This window comes from Corvus hawaiiensis, chromosome 4 (genome assembly GCF_020740725.1).
Source record: "Corvus hawaiiensis isolate bCorHaw1 chromosome 4, bCorHaw1.pri.cur, whole genome shotgun sequence".
Classification (NCBI taxonomy): Eukaryota; Metazoa; Chordata; class Aves; order Passeriformes; family Corvidae; genus Corvus; species Corvus hawaiiensis.
The window spans coordinates 27,811,937-27,834,650 of NC_063216.1; the positions used below are offsets into that span (position 1 = coordinate 27,811,937).

Consider the following 22,714-nt stretch of genomic DNA (forward strand, 5'->3'; position numbering starts at 1 on the left):
CCGGGGGATGCATCTCCTCTCCTTCCTGAGGCCATGACGCTCTGTGTGTAGAGCCCGCCGGGACAAACACCCTCTCACTGACAGCTCTGTGGGACTGGCATGGAGGAGCTGCAGCCACACGGGTGACCAGAGGTCACCATCTCTGGAAAACACCGAAATCTCTTGAGCATGTTGTACCCCCTGGATGACTTGAAGTCAGTATTTCTGAGGACTCTTACCGCAAAAATTTTCTGTTTTTCAGGAAATTGCTCAACCGCTTGTCCACTCGCAAGAGAGATGGAACCAGGGTGCCTTTAGCAGCAGAGCGAAGAGAAGCATGTAGTAGCTGAGAAGTGTACAGGGAGCTCAGCCTTGCCTTGGGTGGGAGAGCCAGCAGGGTGGCCCCTATCCTTTTCTGCCAACAGCTACAGCTGCTGGGGACATCTGTGAGTCACAGAAACTCCTGGCACTCTTCACAACAGAGAACAAGAGTATGTGAGTAGATAAACACATATATATATGTATACACCTACAGGACCTTACCTCAAAGAAGCATGCAGGCCATGGAGAAAACTCATCCCTTTCAGTGCATTTTTATTGTGACTATTTGGATCACAAGGGCCTAGAAGTCAATGAGAGGTGGGAAGTTGGGTGCTGCCCTGTTGCCTGCAGCTCCCAGCTGTCCTTCTCCCTCAGGACACGAGCAGTTCCAACGTCCCCCTCTGGCCTCTCCCTGTAGGATGTTTCCCTGTCTCACTGCCCACCAGGGACCCCTTGCCACCAGGAAGGCAGTCAGGGCTTCTCCTCGCTCCATTCCCATTGGGATGTGGGCTGACACATTTTTAATCTCTCCCTGTAGCCCTCTTGTTTTCACCCATTTGGCTCCCCTGGTATAAGAAATTCAGGGTTTCCCCTGCTGCTCCTGCCTCCATCCTTCCCTGGCTGGTAGAATGCGCAGAGAGAAAAAGCAACCAAGTATGCCTCAGCACAGCAGCCCCCTCCAAACCGCACCCAGCCTGTGGCTACCACTCTCCTGAGACCTGCAGTCTGGTTTTTGCCTGAAAAAGGTTTTAAGGGGAAAAGTGTTGCTGAAGATACACAGCTGCAGAGGCAGAGAAACCACAAAGCTCACAAGGGCACCCCACATCCTTGAAAAGAGCAGCAGAACACCACCCCTGTGTGGTGATGGACAGTATCCTGGTTTAGACTGGGACAGAGTTAATTTTCCTCCTAGTAGGCAGTGCAGTGCTGTGTGTTGGATTTAGTATGAGAATAATGCTGGTGACATACCAATGCTCTACTTTCTAAGCAGTGCTTACTTTAAATCAATGACTTTTCAGTTCCCTATGCTCTGCCAGTGAGGAGCTACACAAGAAGCTAGGAAGGAGCATGGCCAGTAGAGCTGATCCAAACTGGCCAAAGGGATATTCCATGTCATAGGACATCATGCCCATGTATATAACTGGTGGTTACCTGGAAGGAGCTAATCACTGCTCAGGGACAGGCTGGGCATCAATCAGCCAAGTGCTGAGCAATTATATTGTGCATCACTTGTTTCTCTTGTGTTTTCTCTCTCTTTTTGTAGTTTCCCTTTTCATTATGAGTATTATTATGTTATTCTTATATTTTGCTTTATTTAAATTATTAAACTCTTCCTAACTCAACCCATGGTTTAGCCATTTTTTTCCCCTGATTCTCCTCCCCATCCCACCACGAGAGGTGTGAGTGAGCAGCTGCCTGGTACTTAGTTGTCGACTGGGGTTAAACCACAGCTTGAGCCAGGATGTGTTGCAGGGGCAGGTGAGGAGGCCAAGAGACTGTGTAACAGGGGATCTAGCCTGGTTTTGGTCTGGAAGTCAAGCCTCTGGTAGTTTTATCTAATCTTTTTATTGACTAGACTATTGCAGCTGCTGTTACTCTTTAACTTGCAGGAAACTCACAGCAAGCACTTGCCACCATTTAGCAGTAGTTTTGAACTACACTGAGCTTAACATTGCTGCTAACAGCCTTGCAGGGCTGGAGAATTTAATTGCTGATTCTGTCTGAATCCTGTAATTACTTGGATGAGAAAACGAGGTGTGTGAGGGGAAGCTCAAAGTGATTAACAAACTGTTTGGGCCAACAGCCTGGCTGGGCTGTTGAAAAGGCAGTGTCAGTGGGGGCCATTTCCCTGTTGACATGGAGCTGGTCTTTGTTTTGTTCTTTGCACAGGAGGAATCGTATTTGTTGATAAAGCAAAGGATTTACTGGCCAGGCTGCCAAGGTCAGACCTCACTGGAACCAAACTGACCCAAACTATTCCCTTCAGAAGACCACATATACACAGCCCACTGTGTGCTGCAAGCCAAGCAACCTGAATTTTCCATCCTCTACCAGCCCTTGAAGCTGGTCCTGGCATAGCACCTCTAGTAGAGAAGACAGCAAAGCTCTCCCTCCCTCCTTGCAGATCTTTACTATGAGCCAGAGCAGCTGGAGATTAACTCAGAGTTCAGCAGGCAGGCACAAACATCTTGGGGAAAGGAGCAGCTGTGTTAGGGCTTGATGCAAGTGTAAAGCCAACAGAAACGAATGGAAAACCTTTGCTTGCCTGGAATCAGGTGCCTTGGACAAGACTGTGAGGACAGAGGCACTGTGCCTGATCCTTGGGGGAACCTTGGCGTTGGGTTCAAAACAGGCATGGGGAAGAAAAGCGGGCTTAGCTGAGCTTTGCTCCCCTTGGGAAGGCACTGACTGCCATGTCCTCTTAAAATAGAAACAAGGAACATTAAGAGCTGAGAAAGCTACTGTCATATAGACAGGCTTGGGCAGGAGAGCAAGTGCTTGACAGATCAGAGGAGGATTCAATGTGCTTACCTCCAAAAGGGAAAACAAACTGCATCCTCGCTGGAGAGAGGAAACATTTTCCCAGCTGACATAGGAAAAACAGCTACTGCTGAGGAATTACCCATTGCTTCAGCTCCCTTCAATCAGGAAAGACCAACATCACATTCAGGTGGCATGAAAATTGCTGTGCAACCCCTCTTTAGCCACTACATAAATACACTGCTGGCACTGCTTCCTGCTTGCACCTCCTGTTACTAACACTGCTGTGGGAATCCCTGAAGCCTTCCCCAGCAGCTGGCAAACAGGGAACTGAATTAAAGACCTGGCACAGAAAATATCCTTTTGCTCTGAGTTCTGTCCTGTCCTTTGGTGAAAACCTCGCCAAGTGCTTGGGGAATCTCAAGATGTCCCCAAAGCCCTCCTCCTCCCATCCACCTGTTACACTGTTCTGAAGGATTCCCACAGGGCACCACCTACATGGGTCTTCAGCATTTATCTCAAAGAAAACAGTTGTGACTTTCACATAATGCACCCTAAAGTGTGCTGGCACTTTAACAGCTAAGTGACACTTTAGCTCTGCTTTTCCTTAGAAGGAAGCAATAAAATAACTATTTTATACTGCCTGTAATTACACAATGCAAAGGTCCCGTGTTTTTTCCTGTTCTGTAGGATGGTAAGGCAAGAAAGTTGACTATTGTCGGGTATGTGACGCTGTTCCCCTACTTTTCCTGCTCATGCAGGAAAATGGAGAGTCTTTACTAGAAGTGTTTACTGGGCAGGAACACTGAAACTGCAGGGGAAATTGCCCAGCCTGAAACCTGAGGAGGTCAGAAGCAGCACAGCCTCTGTGGTCTCTGGAGTAAAATGAAATGCCAGTTTTTATCGATCGCAACCCACCAACAGCTCTTTACCAGATTACATCCAAGTGACATCACCTCTAGCAGCGTGCCAGCGGTGAGGTCAGCCCAGCCCGAATGGGAGGCACCCACCTCAGGGGACCAGTACCACCTTGTGCTGCGGCCCAGGCCCCAGGGTGACAGAAGCAGGTGGGAGCAGTGATGCCAGCAGCACTGCGGTTGCAGCAGGACTTGGATCACCACCCCCTGGCTCCTTCAAAGGTCATAAATTGTTACTGCAGAGGTGCAGAAAAAAAACTACCTCGCTGCTCACATGCCAGGGAGGTGAAATGGAGCAAAGCCAAAGCAGATTTAAGAGTGACTGAAGGAAACAGAAGCTGTGGTGAAAAAAAAAAAGCAGCTTGTACATAGTTATTAAGCACTTACAATGTTCTCATGCAGCTTAGATAAGCAAGCTGGAATTAAACAGTACAGTAGTCATCAGTGCTGGTGCTGTACTCTGCCTGCAAGCACAAGAGGAGGCTGGCAGCACTCAGAAGCCAGGTTGACAGGAAACAGGTGTATGTGAGGAGGAGGAGGAAGAGGTTGGAAGGGCTGAAAGCTGCTCGGATAGAAGCACACAGCTGGCACCGTTAGTCCAAAGGTCAGAGCAATTGAAGTCAAAAGGCTGCCTTCTGGCAGGGCTCACCTGTGTGAGCACATTTAATTATTGACAACAGGGACAGGGAGGCTCTCAGGCTCCACACGCTGGGAAGGGGCAAGAAAAGCACAGGGGGAGCGAGCACAGCTCAGGTTCCTCATGTGCAAGGAGCAGCTGTTCCCCTGTGCATGAGAGGCGAGTCCTCCCTCTGCCCCCTGGATCCAGCAGCACACAAAGGGGGTCCTACAGGCAGCACTGAAAGCCCCATGGAAGCAATCCCCTACTTTGTTTTTCAGCACATTAACTTTTAGTAGGGATCAAGTCATAACCTGCACTTTCCCAACCCATCATTAGAAACTGTGCCGCTGATACTCCCAACTCACCTCTCTGGACAGACAGATTTCTGAGAATCAAGTTTTATTCTCCCAGCTAGACAGCAGTGACTGGTAGAAGTTCTCTACTGCAGACATACAAAAGGAGATCCATAAAATACTTCTCCCTATTTTCTCTTATAAAATTATGATGGGAGCTCATGGATTTGTGGAGGACATGTACCTGTCCCAGCAACACAAGGACAGAGGACAAAAGAGACAGGTTTCACAGACAAGGCAGAGGCATTCTCAGCTTTAAACAAACCCACCCAGGACAGGTATGTACCATCATCTTGCAGGGAGCAGCTGCCCTCTGCTCTGGGCTATCAGATGTGAGGCAAAGAGAAAAACATTCCTCCTCTTAACTCAGCAGCAGCAGCAGCTCTGCACGTCAGCTCTTGGCTGATAAACACAGGCTCCTAATTCCAGCCACATTCCCCGTTTTGAGAATAAGCAGCCCTTGCTCCTCAGCACCCTTTACAACTACTGCTGCTCATGAGAAGGGGGAGAAGGAGGGAAGGGTTACAACATTTTCCATCTCCTAAAAACACCAAAAGAGAAGAAACCTCTGGGTTGTAAGGGCAGGCAATTGACCTGCCCTCAGCTCTCCCAGGCAAGGAATGCACAACATGGACATGTCCAGAGGCAGAGGCACAGCCACCCTTTTACTTCAGGCTCCAATGAGTTTCTTGAGGAATGCCTCCAGCTGATCCTCATCCTTTATGCCGACAAATTTATCCACAACATCTCCGTTCTTCATAGCCAGCACAGTTGGCACTGCTGACACCTAGGGCAAGAGAAACAGGGAGACAGGTGAGCAAAGCCTGCAGGAAGCCAGCTGCACCCAGTCCCCCAATGGAAGTCTAAGGAAGTGGGTACAAGGGAGCTGAGCACGCACTGCTCTAGGGTAAGATGTCCACTCGCAAAAGAGGCCAGCTGAGCTCCACGTTCCTCCTCTCCCTGTGGCCTCATCTCCGCACTGACTTACACCACACTGCTCAAGTCAAGGCTGAGCTGCGTTTTGAATTTAAGTAAGACCCAAATTTTTAAAGACAATACCAAAGCTAATACAAAAACAAGGCAAGGCTGTTTCCTCCTCTCCAGTACAAATGCTTCTTCTCCTTCCCTTTTGTTCTATCATAAGCGAACACATCTAGGACACCTCTCAGACATGATGACCTTTGGACATTTTACGGCCATGGCAGCAACAGACTGGACCTGTGTTCTTCTCCAGACAGGACTGGAGCTCTAATCCTAAACCACCCCACCATTGCACAGGCAGATTTCCTGCTCCATCATATTATGGCAATGACAATCCCCTTCAACCCTTCTTCCTTTTCCACTTCTGTGTTCAGTGGTTTATCTGGTCACACACCAGTGGCCATTCACTGCAGATCCCTGGTGATTAGGTAAGAAGTGAGAAAGTCCCTCTGACCAGAGCTAGCAGGCAGCTGTGCTGCTCTGGGCGCTGCTTTACTAGCCCAGAACAAAGTTCTCTGGGAATTATCCAAGAGAACAGTGTTGGAAATGACAACACTCCCCAGGGACTTGCTGGTTGACTGGTGACACCAGAGACCCCAGGGACATCACTGAAAGAAGGAACAACCAGAGCTTGGAGAGCTGCAGCAATGGGAGATCTGATCACATTTCTGACCCCACAGCTTCGATGCCCTTATCTCTGCAGTCTTGCCTCCAAAACACATCCTGTCCTTATCTTGCCCGCTGACTCTCCAGCCTGTGGGGCCTTCCCATGTGCACTGCCAGCCCTGCTGCCAACAAAGATCTGCAAATCCCTCTCAAAACCCATCAGAGGGCTGGCTTTTCTCCCACTGGGAGCCTGAGATGAAAGGGCCATTCTGTCTCCCCTTCCCACCCAGCAGTCCAGCGTGGCTCCCCGCAGTGTCCTTCAGGGCTTGTGCAGTCTCATCTGAAGGGACGGGAGTGTCGGGGCTGCTCAGTGCACGATCTTCAGCTCCTCCTAGTGACTGCAGGGAGCAGATCCAGAGGGCTTGGGCCCCAGCACTGGCGATGGTGCCAACACATTCCCGTGCGATTTTAGGAGAGAGAAAGGATGCACTGCACTCAACTGCTCCCTCCCTGAGAAGGGCAAACCTCCATCGAGCACAGTTGCTCTGGTTCCATCCAAAAAACCCAAGAGCCGGCCCTTATTAGGGTCTGGGTGAGAACAGGCAACTCTTGGAAGCTCTACAAAGAAGCAGCCAACACCACGTTGCCAGGCCCTGCAGGCTGACCAGTGCACCCATGAACTTCACATGGCCTCGATCCCTCTGTCTCTTTCCCTCTTCATGCTGGTGAGCAAATCCCAAGAAAGAGTGGAAGGTCTGGGGCTGGTGCTGCAGAGCCAGACAAGAACGAGAGTCACAGAGCAACTTTCCTCTGCTCAGAAAACACGATTTTGTCAGCTTCCTTCCTGCCAGCTGCAGCAAGGGCAGCCTGTTAATGGAGCATGTACTTTGTTTTGCTGGTTGAGAAACAAATGTCATGGGAATTTCTAGAATGCAAAGTTGAGGGCATTTTTTCTTTTTTTTCCCCCTCATGTCTTTTTTTGGGTCCCATCTGCACTGAACCTAAACAAACTTTCCTCCTCCCTCAAGAGCATTTCTACAGAAAAAATCAGTCTGCTTTTGATTAGTGTTGACCACACAGATAAATAAACAAACATGGCCATCCAGGTTATTCCTGGCAACACCCATACCAAGGGAATTCTCTCCCATCTGAAACTTTTATACAAGCTCAGATGCCACACATCAGAGCAGGGAGAAGGATTTCACCCAGGCCTCTGAGTGAGGCGGTAACAGGATGGAGCTTCATTCATGAATGACCATCTCTGTACCCAGCAGCTCTCCTGAGCTCCCCACCCACAGTGGCCAGAGAAGGGGCTGCCCTTTCCCAGTCACTACCACAGAGGCAACTGGCCAAGGCAAGAGATGAATCTAAAGAATTTTAAGAGACTGCAGATAAACAGAAGTATTTCTTCTCCCTTTCTGCTCTTGAGGTGAGAGGTCAGGAGCTGGCTGGAGCAGTGGATAACGCCCCCAACTAGAGATGGAAGGTGTTAGATAAAGCAGGGAGTCCCCAGAGAAAGAACTTTTGTGCTGGGCATAACAGGATGGGGAGGGGCACTGGGGACATTGCTAGTTGCAGGAAATGCATCCGTGCTTTGTGCTAAGCCAGGATGGCTGAGAGCCAAGGGCTTGTGTAAAGGAATGCACCAGCATTCCTCTGCTCTTCCAGGGTGTCTCCCCCTCCCGCTGCCTCCCCCTGCACCAAGGAGGCTGCTGAAGAGGACATTGTGCAAGCAGGCAGCAAGCTGGGGGCTGTGTGTGTGCGTGGGCAGGGGAATAAACATGGATGGAGGGAGACTTCCTGGCAGCCAAGGAAGGAGTTGTGGGGGTGGCATGGACACTGAAAAGCCCCAAAACAAAGACTTCCTCAGCGTGCAGACATCTGATCCCCAATGGAATGGCTTTAAAACAAATGTTTTCTGATCCCTCCTAAATACCACCTTTGGTTTTCCTGATCTCTCACAAACACTCTATTTGGTCGCTCTTTGATCTCGACTCGGTGCCTTCCCATCAGCCCTCACACTTCTCCTTACACAGCAACTCCACAGAAGATGAAGCAAAACCAAGCACATGCTCAGCACACGAACCAAACTTCTGCCTCGGAAAGGATGTTTCAAACGATCTGAGCAAAGAATTCTCCTATCTCTGTTTGCAGCTATGGTACTTGCAGACACTGTCTAGGGATGGCGTTTCAGCCACGGGGATAACGGCCAAGACAAGGCACACACACATCACTCCAAAAGTGGAGGAGGCCTTCTTGCAAAACAAAAACTTCATCATGTTTGTGTATAAGGTTGCAGAATGAACTGCGAGAAGGTGACCCTTCCCTGCAGCCCCAGTCCTACCTGCACACAAACACACACAGCGGGCAGCGCAGCTGCTCCCTCGGCACCCGGGGGAAGAGGACACGCAGTGCGTCATCAAACCTGCACAACTGGGGACTTCCAGCCTCTTTCCACCCACAGACCTTTCTCTGCGTGCACACACCCTGCTTGTTGTTTCCACTCATCTGAGATTATCCTCTTGTAATCCCAGCTAATTCTATCTACTGGAAAGCCTGGAACAATACATGAGTTGAACTAATAATCTCTATTCTCCTTAGCGTGGTTGCTACCAGAGCCTTCCCTGCATCTATTAGGATTTACATGCTTTTAGATCATCACTAAAACCACCTCACCCTCTTCAACTTCTCACCAGCACCCCTTGAGCTATGCAGCTTTTGGGCTTGCAGCAGCTAGCCCTGCTCAGGAGCCAGCAGACATCTTCCTTGGCCCAGGGTCTATCTGCCAGCATGCCTCCACCCTGGAGAGCACCGGAAGCTCTCGTGCTCAGCTTGTGGGAGCTGCAAGTCATGACTGTGGCCACCAGCTGTGTGGACACGCCACCACAGCACAGGCAGAAAGGTCTCCCTGGGGAAAGAGTGGGAGGGAACAAGCTGTTTCCACTTCCATCTCCTTCTGGCTCGGCAGGGTGTGGGAATGGCATACAGCGTCTTCTCCAGGCTCAAAAAAATGACAGCTTGCTCAGGAAGGAGATGGTTCACACTTTTCAGAGCAGCTCAACAAGCTTGCTGTGCTAGTTGTCACCTTGGGAGCAGGACTTCATCTGCAGAGGAGGAGCAGATCCATCTGTGTGATACCCAAGTGAAAATGAAGCACTTTTTTTCCCTGTAAAACATAACAGCAGGATGCCCCAACTCCATGGGCAGAGTGGTTGTTTACAAGGAGAGACAACAGAGGCAGGCACTGCCCTCAGAGGGGCTTCTGTGTTTCTTAAACTACCTAATCACTGACAGAGGGGACAAAGAAATGAATCATGCAAAATAAGCCATGGCTTTCTCCAATCATTCTGCTCCTTCCTGGGAGAAAGGCAGCATAGGGAACACAATCAGCAGTACTGTCACACACTTACACCAAGCTCCTCTCCTTTCAAGAGCAGGACATGTGCTCCTGTTGTCTATGTGTTTTTTCTGACCTGGCTTCTACCTGTCCAAATAAAACTCACCGTGTCTCCTTGTGCTACAACTTAAGGATGGGACATTATGACCCAGCTAGAGATCCTGAACAAGGAAGGGAAAGAGAGGACAGGCTGGTTGCACAAAGAACCATGTTCAAGAGCAGTGCAGAATGGGGCTTGTTACTTCATGTTCTTGCCCTGCACCTGAGCAGCCCCGGCTCGCAGCAGAACTCCACGTGTGCTCCAGGCCCCTCGAGGCCAGGGAAGTGTTTACACTGACAGATGCCTGCAAGGCCTAGAGGACACCTCCCTGCAGAATTAGAGGTGGGGATGCTGAGCACGACCAGCAGAACTGGAGCAGAGCTCAGCACCAAAATCCACCTACTAACAAGTGACCCAGTGGATCAGGAACCCGTAGGCTCTGGGCTTCCCCTCCCCTCCAACACTGCTGCTGTGCAGGCACAGCCCTCCCCAGGGAGGCACCTTTGCACTGCCAGCCAAAGAAAGTCTGTGCTCTTCCACCTCCTACCTCGTATTCGATAGCAAGGTCTGTGTGATCATCAATGTCCACCTTGGCCATCAGCACCTTCCCCTCCTGCTTGGCCACCAGCTTCTCTAACCTGGGGCCTAGGATCTTGCAGGGACCACACCACCTGATGGAGCAAGAAAAGAGAGGGGACATTAGGAAAGGCAGGTGCAGCAGCAGCCATGGAAGGCATGCTGGTACTCCAGTGTCTTTACCACCATTGCTGTTCCACTCAAGAGCCAGCCTGGAAATACAGTTCCTGAACCACAGCTTAGAAAAACAATTCTCTCACAACAGAGCTGTCAAAGGTGTTAAGGAAGCTCTGTATCACGTTTCTGGCTTCAATTAATTGTTCTCTCCTCCCTGGATGATCCCAACTGATGCTCACTTTGGTTTGTCAGTTTGGTTCATTTAGAGCAGAAGTTTTTTGGCTGATTTGTGTTCTGTTTGCCCCAAATCAGCCGTAACAGGCTCACATGACAATACTGGAGAACTACGAAAATACATGAAAACCCCAAAGATAATCAGTATTGTTAATCCAGTGGATAACATCTGGGAATATTTTTACTGGCAGGAGGATGACAGGATTTTCATTGAAGACAAATACTGTCATTGGTGTCACATGGCTGTTATTAACACATAAAGGCATTTGCTATAAAAAGCCTCAAAACCACACAGCTTTAAGAAACATGGAAAGACACAACATGACAACAGTGAGGCACTGCAGGTGCAGAGCTATCCGTGGCTGTTAACAAACTTTAATGTTTATTAGAGGACATTTCATCCATGAAGCCAAACAGGGCAGGTATCAAGAGTTTTTTCCTGAAGCATCTTTTGTAGGATGATGCAACACTGGGGCTGGGGTAACAAGTGAGCACCTGGAAGGTACAGCTATGCCACCCTGAGGAATGCCTTCCTGGCACTCCTGTTTAACACTGCTGCAGAGTGTAGCTATGAGGGAAATCTTCATAGATAGAGCCTGACGGGCAGAAGCGTTTTACAACACCAGACTCCACAGCTTGGGAAGTCCTCAGGCATGCTCCTCCATGGTGTTCCCAGAGTGCCACCACATCAGGAATGTCACACAGGGACACACCGGCATGGGTGATGGTGGAGAGGGGTGCAAGAGCCACGGGTGGAACTTACTGCGCATGGAAGTCCACCACAACGGGCTTGGGGCTGTTCACCACCCGGTCCTGGAAGTCGCTGCCATCCTGCACATTGAAAGTGCTCCTGCGGCCAGCTGAGGTGCTAAAGGCCCTGCCGTGGGATGCCAGGGGGCTCCGCGCGGGGAGGGACAGCAGCCGCTGGAGCGCCAGCCTCTGGGCCATCTGTGGGGAGAGGTGGCTGGTGGGCTGGGTGCACCCCATGGTTGGTCCCACTGCAGCAGCGCCCTGCTCCGAGCCCCCTCGGCAGGACTGTCCCCGGGCCAGGAGGTGTCCAGGACAGACGTTTATGGGATAGGACATGGGAGTGCTTCCTGCCCCTGTGTCCAGCCCCTGCAGCTCCAGCCCCACAGCCACGGGACCCCCAGCTAGACCCCGCCTCCTCCCCGCTTACAGGAGACAGCCCCAGACACAGGGTCCCCGTTTCCCTCAGCCTTGCAGAGCAGAGCTGCCCCCACCGCCCGTTCCTTCCTGCCCACAGGGCGGACCCAGGCCGCGGGATTCCCACTGCCCCGACAGCGCGGGGCTCCTCCAGCTGATGTCCCAGCAGCTCCCGCAGTGGCACAGTGCCCCGTCCCCCAACCCGAGGGGCGGGAACAGCCCCAGACACAGGCGCCCCGCTGCTCCCCCCGCCCGAGGGCAGGCGTACGCAGCCAGGAGAGCCCCGCTCCCCTCACCGGGCCCGCGCCCCGCCTGCACCTTCCCGGCCGCGGAGGTGACCCGCACACACCGAGCTTCCGCCCGGCGCCCCGCCCACCTGCGCCCCGATTGGTCGCCGACGCCGGAAGACTGAGACAAGCAGGCCGGTCGCCTTCCCAGCCGATTGGCAGCCGCCTCAAGAGCCGGCCACTTCTGATTGGCTGTCGTGTCTGTCCATTAGGGCATCTCGCCCCGCCCCTGGAGGGGACGGAGGGATGTGCTGCGTGGGGCAAACCCTGGCTGCTGATTGGCGGCGAAGCCCTCCAATGAGCGCCGCGGGCGCACCACGAGGCGCGTGGCGCCTTCCGCACGTGGCGCGGGCCCGGCGGCCCCGGTCCCGGTCCCGGTCCCGATCCCGATCTCGATCTCGATCTCGTCGGCTGGCGGCTCTCTCCAGATTGCTCAGATTGTGGCTAGGCAAAGGGCCACCTGCTTCTTTAAGCTTTGCTGGAAGCGCACAACTCTACAATCTCCCAGACAGCAATTAACTCCCTTCCACAACGCACCCTCTGGGGCAGGGCACCGGGACCAACCTGCAGCCCTGCACTCAGGGGTGACCACAAACTAGCATGGCCCATGCCACCCCCCGGCCTCTGTAACCTGATGGAAAATCGTTTGGAGCTGGCGCTCCCTCTCCCTTGCCAGCTCCAGCATCAGAGGAGCTCAACAGGAGCGAGGCTGAGAGCAGTGCTCACCCTGCAGCACCCAAAGCAGGGAGACTTGGATCCTTACTCCCCCTGTCCTGCTGGAAGCGAGTGGCAGGAGAACAGCTGGAGTTTCAACTCACAAGACGCTGGGAGATGTGCACAGTGCTTGCTGGAACTGTTGGTGGGTACCAGTTTTTTCAACCATTGCTTTTCTAAGGGGAATCACAATTTAAGGCAATACATACAGATCCACAATCTCTTGGGGGAATTTGAGGATGGAAGAGGAAACATCTGGAGAATGTGCACATCTGTAGGTACAACGGGGATGCACTCTGTGTCAGTGCATAGAGGGAACAAATGAAACAGGCTCTTGGTGACAGCTGGTCAATCCAGTTCAGCCACAGGCCCTTTTCTTCCCCTGCACAATCCCAAAATAAAAAGCCCATGGTGCCGAGGATGTAGCAAATACTAGCACCACCCAACTACAGGCCACGAGAGCCATTCCTGGACTGGCCTTAGAGCTGGGGCAATGGGATGTAAAGGCCACAGAAAGATGCTGATTGATGCCAGCTGAGATGATTGTTTCCCTCTCCAGCTGCATGTGAACAGGCACTATCTTCCAGCAGCAGCACTGCTTGCATAGCCCAGTGTTCTCAAAGAAAGCAAGAACTCCTCTGTCACTTCCTTCACCTCTTCTGCTCCCCAGCCTCTCCAAGGAACTGGCGTTTTACTGAAACAGCAGCTGAATTCAAAGGTTTGGGAGAGCTTTAGGTACATGTAAGGTACAGCCCCCTCAGTGTGGAAGAAAAAGTGAGTATTTTTCCAGAAGCTAAAGGGTTGGAAAACATGTGTAAATATAAGCCTGTTCCCTGTCACCCCTCCTCTACTTCCTAGAAATCATAGGGACATTATGAGGTCAAGCTCGAAACTGCTCTTGCTTTGCAACTCCAGGGCCATGGAAGGAGTCCAGAGGGAGGTGACAGGCAAGCGTACATGGCTGACGGGGCAGCAGTAAAGTGCAGCAGCCTCCCTGTCAGTCCCTCTAAGATCTCAAGGTGACTGGAGTGGAATAAAACAGAGAAGGAGCATTTTAACAACATCAAACTTTGTTGATGGGACATAGTGCAAATAGGAGAAATATTGATCATGCTTTATAAAAGATAGGCTAACCTTCCAGGCTGCTTGGTGTGGGAGAAGAAAAACATGAGGACAGCAGAGCCAAACTCTGTAAGTCTGTGTCCCAGGCATTCCAGGCAAGCTACTCATCTGTCGTGGAGGAAAGAGTCCCTTGTAGTGTTCTCTGGGAAATTCTCCTTCCCCACTCAAGCTACACAATTGTCCTAACTCAAATGCAGGAAAAATACCAGGAAGTTTGCCTGGAGTACCACTTCAGGATTCAATGCAGAAACAAATCTTCAAGTATACACAGCGTACAGCATTCAGGGTCCAGAGAACAGCCTCAGGGCTGCCACAGGGTGTGAGCAGGTCACCTCTGAAGGGGAACGTGACATCTGAAGTTTCCCAGGCATTCCTGCACTCACTTCTGTGACCTCTGTATGTCGCTGCAGATATTGGTCAGTGAGATAAACACAAACACCATCTTCAGGCAACTCTGAACTCTGCAAGGACAACGTGGGAACCTCAGCATCACTGGATTTTGGTCCCTCACTCAATCCTTCAGAGCATGTTGGTCCTCTTTGTAACAGCAAGATCTTAGCAGGTCTTTGGCAACTCATGATCAGTGGGAGACATGGGGATGGAAAAGGGACACTGGAAAGGGCAGAATCCTGCTGTGGATCTCTGTTACAGTACTGTCAGAAGAGCACCTATGGATTTCAGTGTGGAGCAAGAAAGGTTAAAGCTCATCCTTGGCATTAACAAGATGCTGCACAGGACGAACTGGTATCGCATGATCTCTCATCAACTGTTCCTGTGACCCATCGTGGCTGTCAGGGGGTCTGCCACCCAAAAAGTCTTTGTGAGTGTAATCCTGGAGCAGCCCAGCCTGTACCGCGTGGTGCCGGAGCTCCTGGCTCCCCACCAGTCCCTGCATTCGCAAGTACCCCTGCTGGCAGAAGGGAGGCAGCTTCTGACGGGTGAAGGCAAACAGGAAACAGGACTCTGCAGGGGAAAGGATCAAAAATTAGAGTCAGCAGAGAGACCCTGTAGGGAAATAGTCCCATAAACTATCAGGGACTCGTTCAAAACAAAAGGCAGAGAGGATGAGGGAAGACGGCTAGAGTTTCCCACCCAGTACCCTGCCCCAGCACAGCAATTGACTTAATTCTGCAGTGCTCAGGAGATGCAGAGAGGGATTCCCAACCTGCACTTTGAGAGAAAAAGGAGCTGGATTTGAGTTTACATCCATCAGGCATCTTCTTTGTGCCACAAGATGGCTTCCCTCTGTGTGCCACATGGGCTTCCTGCAGGTGGGTCACAGACGGGTCAGGGAGGCAGCAGAGGCTCTTCACCTCTCACATCACAGCACTCCCATTTCCCATGGGAAAGCAATCCAATCACCAGTACAAGAGATCTAGTACACAGTGGCACAAAGAAATGTTCAGATAATGACGAAGAAAAGAAAGCTGCAGCTAGAAAATAATTGAACCCAACCTTATATGGCTTTCCCTAAATCCTGGCATGCCTGGGCCAGTCTTTTTCTAATGGTGAACAAGAGCAAGGACTCTTTAGGAACACACACACAGAACGGCACTTTGTACCATCTGGTGAGTGCATTGAGGAGGTGTGACTGACAGTGAGACAAGCAGCTTACCACAGGGAGATCTCAGCTATTTGCAGAGGAGATCGCTCCTGTCACTTGTTCCTCACATTCCTCCTCCTCTTTCTGCCACCTCAACCCTGTGCTCAAATTACCTGCAAAGAAATTGCGCAGGTCGGTGCTGAGGCAGTTCTCCAAAAACCGCCTCAGCGGCAGGATGTGAGCATTCGGGGCTGTCCAGTCTGTCAGAAAGTCCTCCACAATGTGATGGATGGCATCTGGCCGGGGCAGAGGCCAGTCTGGGGGACGGAGTTTCATCCCACGCTCTGCCAAGAGAACATTAAGGGAGTCTCTTAGAAGCAAAATGGCATTAAAAAGAGCTTGGGGAGTGGAAAGCAGCTGTGACAGCTGTTTCCGCTTTTGTCCTGACCTTTTAATCCATTACTTTCATTTGCAATCCCCTCTGCCAGCTCTGTCCTCAACAGCCCTGCCACTGCACAGCTGCCCTCTGTCCCTGCCCGCAGCATTCCTGTCATTTCACTCCCGTTCCCCCTGGGCAGGGACTGCCAGATGGGCTAAGCTGCTTTAATGCTGCTACCCATCATGCTTATTTCTGTGCAAGGCAAGCTGGACCCTGACCCTAGGTTTCTGGAGATGAAGACTTCAACACACTCATTTCCTAAGGAAGTCTACTCCGAGCCTGTTTGCTGCTGGATAGAACACTCTTCTTCAAACCCTTGCCTTTGGCTGCCTCGATCGCTGTGTGACCTCTCAGACCTAGGCCTGCCACAGAGAGCAGCTTTCTCTTGGCAGCAAGATGGCCAAACAACAACAGCCCAGCCTCATCTCTCAGGCTCTGCAAGTACACAGAGGGTGACAGCCAAAGGGAAGAACTGTTCCTCTTTTTGAGAATGGGGAAATTTCCAACACGCCTGTTTGTTCCTGTTCTCAAATGTGAGGTCTCAATTCCCCTCCTCCCCTCCCCATATCGTCTTACCAATGGAACTTTCTTGCCAACTCTCAGCACCCTTTTCAGCTCATACAGTGGTGGGGGGTGTCTCACAGGATGGACATGAAAGAAGTGGAGAAAGGGGAATAGTGCTTTCAGGTACCACCTGCACTTTGGCTCTGATTCATCTTTATCCCTCTTTGTTTTGGTTGTGTCACATAATTAACAGGAAAGCTTACCTGTTGGGAGGTGTTTGTAATAGTAAATAACAGGGTGTAAAAAGTTGGACTGCCAGGCATGCTGCGCCTCTCCCACAGCACGGTTGTAGTAGAAGACATCCTTGTCAGCCCCAGAGAAATTCCTCCCATACTCCATGATGATGACAAAGAGCCCATTGCGAGCCTTTCTTCCCGTCTGCATTTCCAGCTCGGCCAGGACTCCAACAGGGTACTCTTCCAGGTATTCAAATGCTGTGGCATTCCTGTGAATTGCAAACACACCATCACAATTTTCCACCAGACAAAGCCAGCTGGGATCCAACCCACCCTCAGGTGGTTGAGGCTAAAGCCAAAAGATCATCAGATAGTAATTTTGTTTGGTCATTTCAGATCTGGGCTGGACTTGATGCAGAGCTTATGAAGGCTGCAGATACTGTTACAAGACACCACTGTTTTCCTGGATTATGGGATTCTCTCTACAGTAGCACTGCTCAAGGAAAGTTTTTCCCCGGGGTCAGTAAAAGGATACTACACCTCTGAGCCTAGAGGGAACGTCTAGAGCATTTCAGCCCTTTAAGAGGGAGAAATAGTCTGCACAATTGGGCACCAGTTGCAGCAGTGGTACAGGTTTGGGGTGGCTGCCTACACAATGGTAACATCCTTAGGCAGCAACAGTGCAATTTGTGTGGTGGCACCACAGGAAGCAATGGTAAAGAAACAGAAATGAAATTATGGAGGTGCAGTGCTGGGAATAACTACTCACTCACTCACTCTCTCAGCAGTATGATGTCAGCCAGGACACTGAACATCTGGTAGAGGCCTGAGGCCTCGTTCACTCTCTTGATGATAGAATTGGTCAGCTGTGTAATAGGGTAGACTGTGGATGGCCAGGGGACACCGTGGTGACGGTTTTCCAATAGGCGATGGACTGCCCGAGCTAAGACATGGCGAGAAACAAAGACAGCTTATTTAACAACCCAAGCTTATGCTTTAAGAAATCCAATCTCTGCACTGCAGCAGGACTCAATAAACAACCTTTACAGCTCCTCCGTGCTCAGGATCTCCCACCCCAGTCGCTGGTAACTGCAGTGGAGATGCCCTCGGAAAGCTGATGTGATGCTAAGTGGTGGGGGAGAGGGCGGGGGTCCTTGGGGATATTTTATTACTTCTCAGCAGTCCTTTAATGACAAGGATGGGCACACACACATAAAGAAGGACGTTCTCTCCACTGCCCACAGCTGCTGGGTTTTAACTCCACAGTGCAGACCTCTCACCCACAGCCTGTCACGAGGCAGAGCATCTGGCAGGAAGAAATCTATTGTGTTACATAAATAACAGACAGCAGGCAAGAGAGACACAAGACAAAACAAAGACAGACAACCAAAAACTTCAGATATGACCCCAAGTCACTTCTCCTCCACTTCAGATGATGCAGCTGCAGCTTGACTATGTTTTGTCCTTCTTATTGCCAGAACAACACTAAGGGCAATCTCTTTCCAGCAGTAAACTATGGATTGTTCCTTTGAAGGGAGGAACAATTTCCACCTCTGCCCTTTCTGTACACCCCAGTACTCACTTGTATACCGGAATCCATGGATGAAGCCCCCAGCAGATTTCCTGAAGTCAACTGAATGGCTAGCAGTGCCAAGAATAAAGAGCCCCTGAGTGCCTCTGGATTCATAGCTGGGTTTGATCTGAGGATACTTCTTAATATTCCCTTTTCCTGGCATCAATCCCAGGGATCTGATGTGCAAAAGAGAAGAGCAGGCTATCAGGAAGGACAGGAGTAGAAAAATAAAAAGGGTTTCTGATATTCATTATATTGCAGCCACTGCAAGATTCTGTTTCATACCCCTGCTGCCTTCAGTGGCATTTACTACTAAAATGAGGATCTTTGGAAGATAAGGGTGTTCCTCCCAAGATAGCCCTGGACAAGATCTAATTCTCAGCTAAGCCACTGACAGTGAATTTTGGAAGACAGTGAAGTCAGCAGTATCATTTTCAACTGCAGGATTTACCAAGGTGGAGTGAAGGTTGCATCCTCAGGGAATGTTTTTTTCCCCAACAAAACCTTTTCGTAGTGATCTGCATCTTTATCATCCTCATTTCAAAAAAAACCCCTCTGTCCATGTGATCTGGCAGGTCAGGATGTTAAGTTCTAAAGGTACAAGCTTTTCTGTGTCACTCAGGTCTCATTGCTGCCATCTGCACAGCCTCAGAGCCTGTTGGTCAGAGGGCAGTGACACACATTCCTACTGGGACACAGCCTTACCTGCACAATAAACAAAGGACTGTGCAGCACCAAGCAGCTCAGAGCACATGGAGGTCCAGACACTGCTGCCAGGAGAAAACCTGCTCTTCCCTTTCCTCCCTACTCAGGCCCTTCAGTCTAAATACATTTTTTCATGGAGATCCTGGTTCTCCCTCACCTATTATAGATAGAGAAGTCAAACTTCCAGCCCAGGCAGCGGATGACACGGTCGTAAGGTGCGCGGGTGGCAAAATTGTCCAGTTCGTCCTGAGGGAGGGTGATGGAGTCAATGCCTGCGCTGATGTTCCCGTTCTCCAAGTAGAACCGCAGTGTGATGTGCAGCTTTCCCTTTTTGTCCTTAACGATAGCCAGATCTTCCAGGTCGCCCTCCAGAAGCCCATCCAGAGATTTCAGCTGGTAGGTGTCCAGCAGGCCGTTGTTAATTGCTCTACGGAGAATACAAGAATGTAAAGAAGGGAGGTTCTGTCTTAGCTGCTGAAAATGGGATCACTTATCAGGCATACCAATTCCTCTTCAGTGTAAAGGTTATCCCCAGAGCCTCAGGGCTCCCAGGAACATCACAGGTAACACAACCTCGCTGTCCTTGCAGGATGTAGCCACCCTCCTAGCTTTCCTCTATGACTGGAAACAAGGGAATAACTTGAGAGCCAGTACATTTTAAAGATTACAGCTTCCAAGTGGACATGCTGCTATTTCATACAGATCCTAAAAAGCTCTCATCAAGCCTCTGTGTTCAGTGACTGCAACCTGGATTGCTTTAAACAAAGGACCTATAGAAGGCCCCATATTTCCCCTGTGACCCCCATGACCACAGCACCACCACCTGCACCAGTCCAGCCTATGGCCCGGGAAAGAAATGATTCTCCTTGTTTGTATTCCAGCTGCATTAGAAAGGGGAATAGGAGTGGTTTCTCACCTCAGATCCCCGACGTAGTGGGTGGCCCACGAGAGGCGCACGCGGGACCGGCTCACCATGTGGATGAAATTCGTGACACCTAGGATGTTCTCCGCTGTCTCAAAGGCTGAGTTCCCTCGTCCCAAGATCAACACGGTTTGGCCAGCGAAGTCCTCTGGGTTGATGGACACAGTCTCGTAACCCTCAACATACTCTGAGCCAGGAAAGTTTACCACATTGGGAACCCACATCCCAGCAGCAACCAACAAAGAGCTGCAAAAACAGGGACAGCACTTAGAAATGCAGGAATTTCAGGAAGGGGGCTCCATCTCCTCATTCCTTCTTCCTCCCGCCATGGAAGGTGGCTGCAGTGCGACCCCCACAGTGACACTGGACCAGCTGCATAGGCCATGGTTTCAAAAGAAACCTCTACCTAGCTTCAGCTAATGACCTGCTCCTCTCTTCCCTGTCCTCAGGATAACTGGGAACACTGTTATATATAGCATTAGTCAGTGTGGGTGCTGTATGTATGCATCTCCCTCGCCTGTTCATGAATGCAACTTCTACTCATATGAACTCATTGACAATATATGTAATATAACTTCACAGGTTGATTATATGTTGCATAAAAATGACTTTGATTTAAAATTTGAGTTGCCATTTGGCAGAGCAGAAGTAATTTTAAAGACAAATAGGAAATAGTTTCGATATTTTGAAATGTAACTCCCAGTCATAAAAACACGTTAGCAACACCACTAATTGCTAACACCAAAAATAACTACACTGATCTTTTTATATCACTCCATAAGAGCTTCTGCTTGATTCTTGAGGAAGTTTTTATGACTTAGATGGAAACACCAGGCAGCTGAGGCAAGCAGCACTGCCTGCTGTCCCAGCCTTGCTTACACAGCGTCCCAAGAGCAACTCGCTCGCGGTACGTGGGTGTCCGGGATTGCCTTCTGTCCCCTCGGAGCCTGCCAGCAGCACACCGGCAAGTGACAGCCAGCACGACCTACTGTCATAGAGCTGAGGTTCTCAGGAGAGGTGAGAAACATACTCCGTATGTTCACACGAGTAACTTCGAGGTTTTTAGGAATGTAGCTCAGTGGCAGTACGGGATACACACACGTAAATAGGATGAGTGGAAAGGGAATTCAGTGACCAACAGCCTTGAGGGTTATTTCTCACAGTCTTTGCCCCTGCAAAAAAAGCCCCGCTTTCCTCTGCTTCGCCCCTGTGTTCCAGCTCTGTGCCAGCCAAGGACTTCACTTGTCTGGGACACACCCCTGAGCACACGCGGGAAAACAGGAGTGAGATGTCACCGCACTGACTCAGTCCAGTTTGTAATAAAGGCAGTGCTGGCTGTGAGTACAACTGAGTTACTTTCTTCACAGACAGCAATTATCTAGTGATAAAACAAAAGTGATTCCAAACATACCTATGAAGGACAGACCCTGCAGTGACGGCCATCACAGCCAATTTGCGTCTGCCTGCCAACCTCCTCAGCTGCCCAAAGCAAAACACTGCTTGTGAAAGGCAATGCCTTCCCAGGAACAGGTATTCCACCCATCCACCTGCCAATCCCTATCTCCATCCTTGGAGATACTCATGCCTCAACAGGGCAAAGCTCTGAGCTGTGTGTCAAGCCCCAGGTTTGCCCATTACCTGCACTTGTAGTTCTTCCTGTCCTGGTCAGTCAGGAGAAAGTAATGACCGTTCCAGGCCTGCTCATTCTTCTCCAATGTCACGTGGATGATGGCCGTATTGTACTGAACCTGCAGCTTCAGCAGGGAAGCAAAGTCCTCCAGGTAACGCACCATGGTGTCAGCGCTGGGGAAGAAGTCGCGAGAGTAGTGTCGGAAAAGCAGCCGCCGGTCGTGGCTGAGGAGCGAATTCCAGTCATGGCGGAGGTTGAACTCGCTGTTGGACTTGCCTGTGTACTGCTTGTTGATGCTGATGAGTTTGCGGTGCCGAGGGTAGAGTGCAAAGAAGCTGCCGGGAGCGTGGCTCCGCTCGAAGACGATGTAGTCCCGGCCAGCTTGCTGGAGGAAGTAGGCCGCCTGCAAGCCTGCGGGGCCGGCCCCGATGATGCAGTAGTCGTGGTAGAGGAACGTGGCACCACTCACCGCGAAAAGGCTGCCCGTGTACAGGGCCAGCCCCAGGAGCGTCCTGCAGACCGCTGAGGCCATGGCGGGGCGGGCACAGCTGGCCCTGTGGGCAAGAGGACCAGGAGGCGTCACCCCAGGGGCTGCAGCCGCCCCACAGGAGCCCCCCGGCCGCACCAGGCCTCGCCTGCCACGGCACCCCCTCACACAGAGCGGGTGGTGGGGCGGGGCCCTGCTCCCTGCCAGCCAATAGCAGCAGGGGTCCCGGGCCTTCCAGCCAATGGGCGCGCAGTGCCCCCGCCCACAGCGCACAGGCGGCAAGGTGGAGCAGCACCTGTGGACGCGAGTGCGTCTGCGCCCCACCAGCCAATGGGGACGGGCGGCCCAAGCCCCCCAGCCAATGGGAGATGGGCTGTCCCTCGCTGCCCTCCCTCCCACGCCAATACGGTCCCGGCCCCGATGCCCCCGCCCCCGCCAAACGGCGCACGTGCCGCGCGGGGCCGCCGCCGGCCGCCCGCACCCGTCCCGCCCGGGGGCCGCACCTGCACCATGGAGCTCCCGCCGCGCCGCTCCTCCCGCTCCGGGCTCTTCCCGCTTCGCTCGCTCCTCCTCCCTCCCGCGCCGCCCGGGCAAGGCGGAGCGGGCACAGCGCTGCCTCCCGCCCGCTGCGGGGGCGAGCGAGAGCAGCGGCGCGCTCCCCGCGTCACGTGACGCCGCCACCGCCGCTTCCCGCCGCCGGCACCATGGCGGCGCGCGCACCACGTGTCCGGGGGCGGGCGCGCTTAAAGGGGCAGGCGCGGGATGGA

At 51.6% G+C, this 22,714-nt stretch overlaps 2 protein-coding genes across 3 annotated transcripts; both read right to left on the minus strand.

The window, feature by feature from the left end:
* Window positions 1-4,699: 4,699 nt before the first annotated feature.
* On the minus strand, window positions 4,700-12,199 carry TXN2 (thioredoxin 2). Its single transcript, XM_048301244.1, has 4 exons — window positions 12,104-12,199; window positions 11,385-11,569; window positions 10,242-10,365; window positions 4,700-5,457 (listed from the first exon to the last, which is right to left on the minus strand). Exons 2-4 carry the CDS (start codon window positions 11,567-11,569, stop codon window positions 5,341-5,343), a joined length of 426 nt encoding a protein of 141 aa, XP_048157201.1. The 5' UTR covers window positions 12,104-12,199; the 3' UTR covers window positions 4,700-5,340.
* A 1,639-nt stretch (window positions 12,200-13,838) lies between these two features.
* Window positions 13,839-22,575, minus strand: FOXRED2 (FAD dependent oxidoreductase domain containing 2). 2 transcript variants are annotated; one of them, XM_048302279.1, is made up of 9 exons: window positions 22,451-22,575; window positions 21,469-22,014; window positions 19,825-20,076; window positions 19,066-19,335; window positions 18,213-18,379; window positions 17,408-17,573; window positions 16,658-16,899; window positions 15,625-15,795; window positions 13,839-14,871 (listed from the first exon to the last, which is right to left on the minus strand). In XM_048302279.1, exons 2-9 carry the CDS (start codon window positions 21,990-21,992, stop codon window positions 14,606-14,608), a joined length of 2,058 nt encoding a protein of 685 aa, XP_048158236.1. In that variant the 5' UTR covers window positions 21,993-22,014; window positions 22,451-22,575; the 3' UTR covers window positions 13,839-14,605. The 2 variants fall into 2 exon arrangements, with proteins under 2 accessions (XP_048158236.1, XP_048158235.1); XM_048302278.1 differs by lacking the exon at window positions 15,625-15,795 and adding an exon at window positions 15,524-15,624 and having other exon boundaries at window positions 14,791-14,871; window positions 22,451-22,504.
* Window positions 22,576-22,714: the final 139 nt, after the last annotated feature.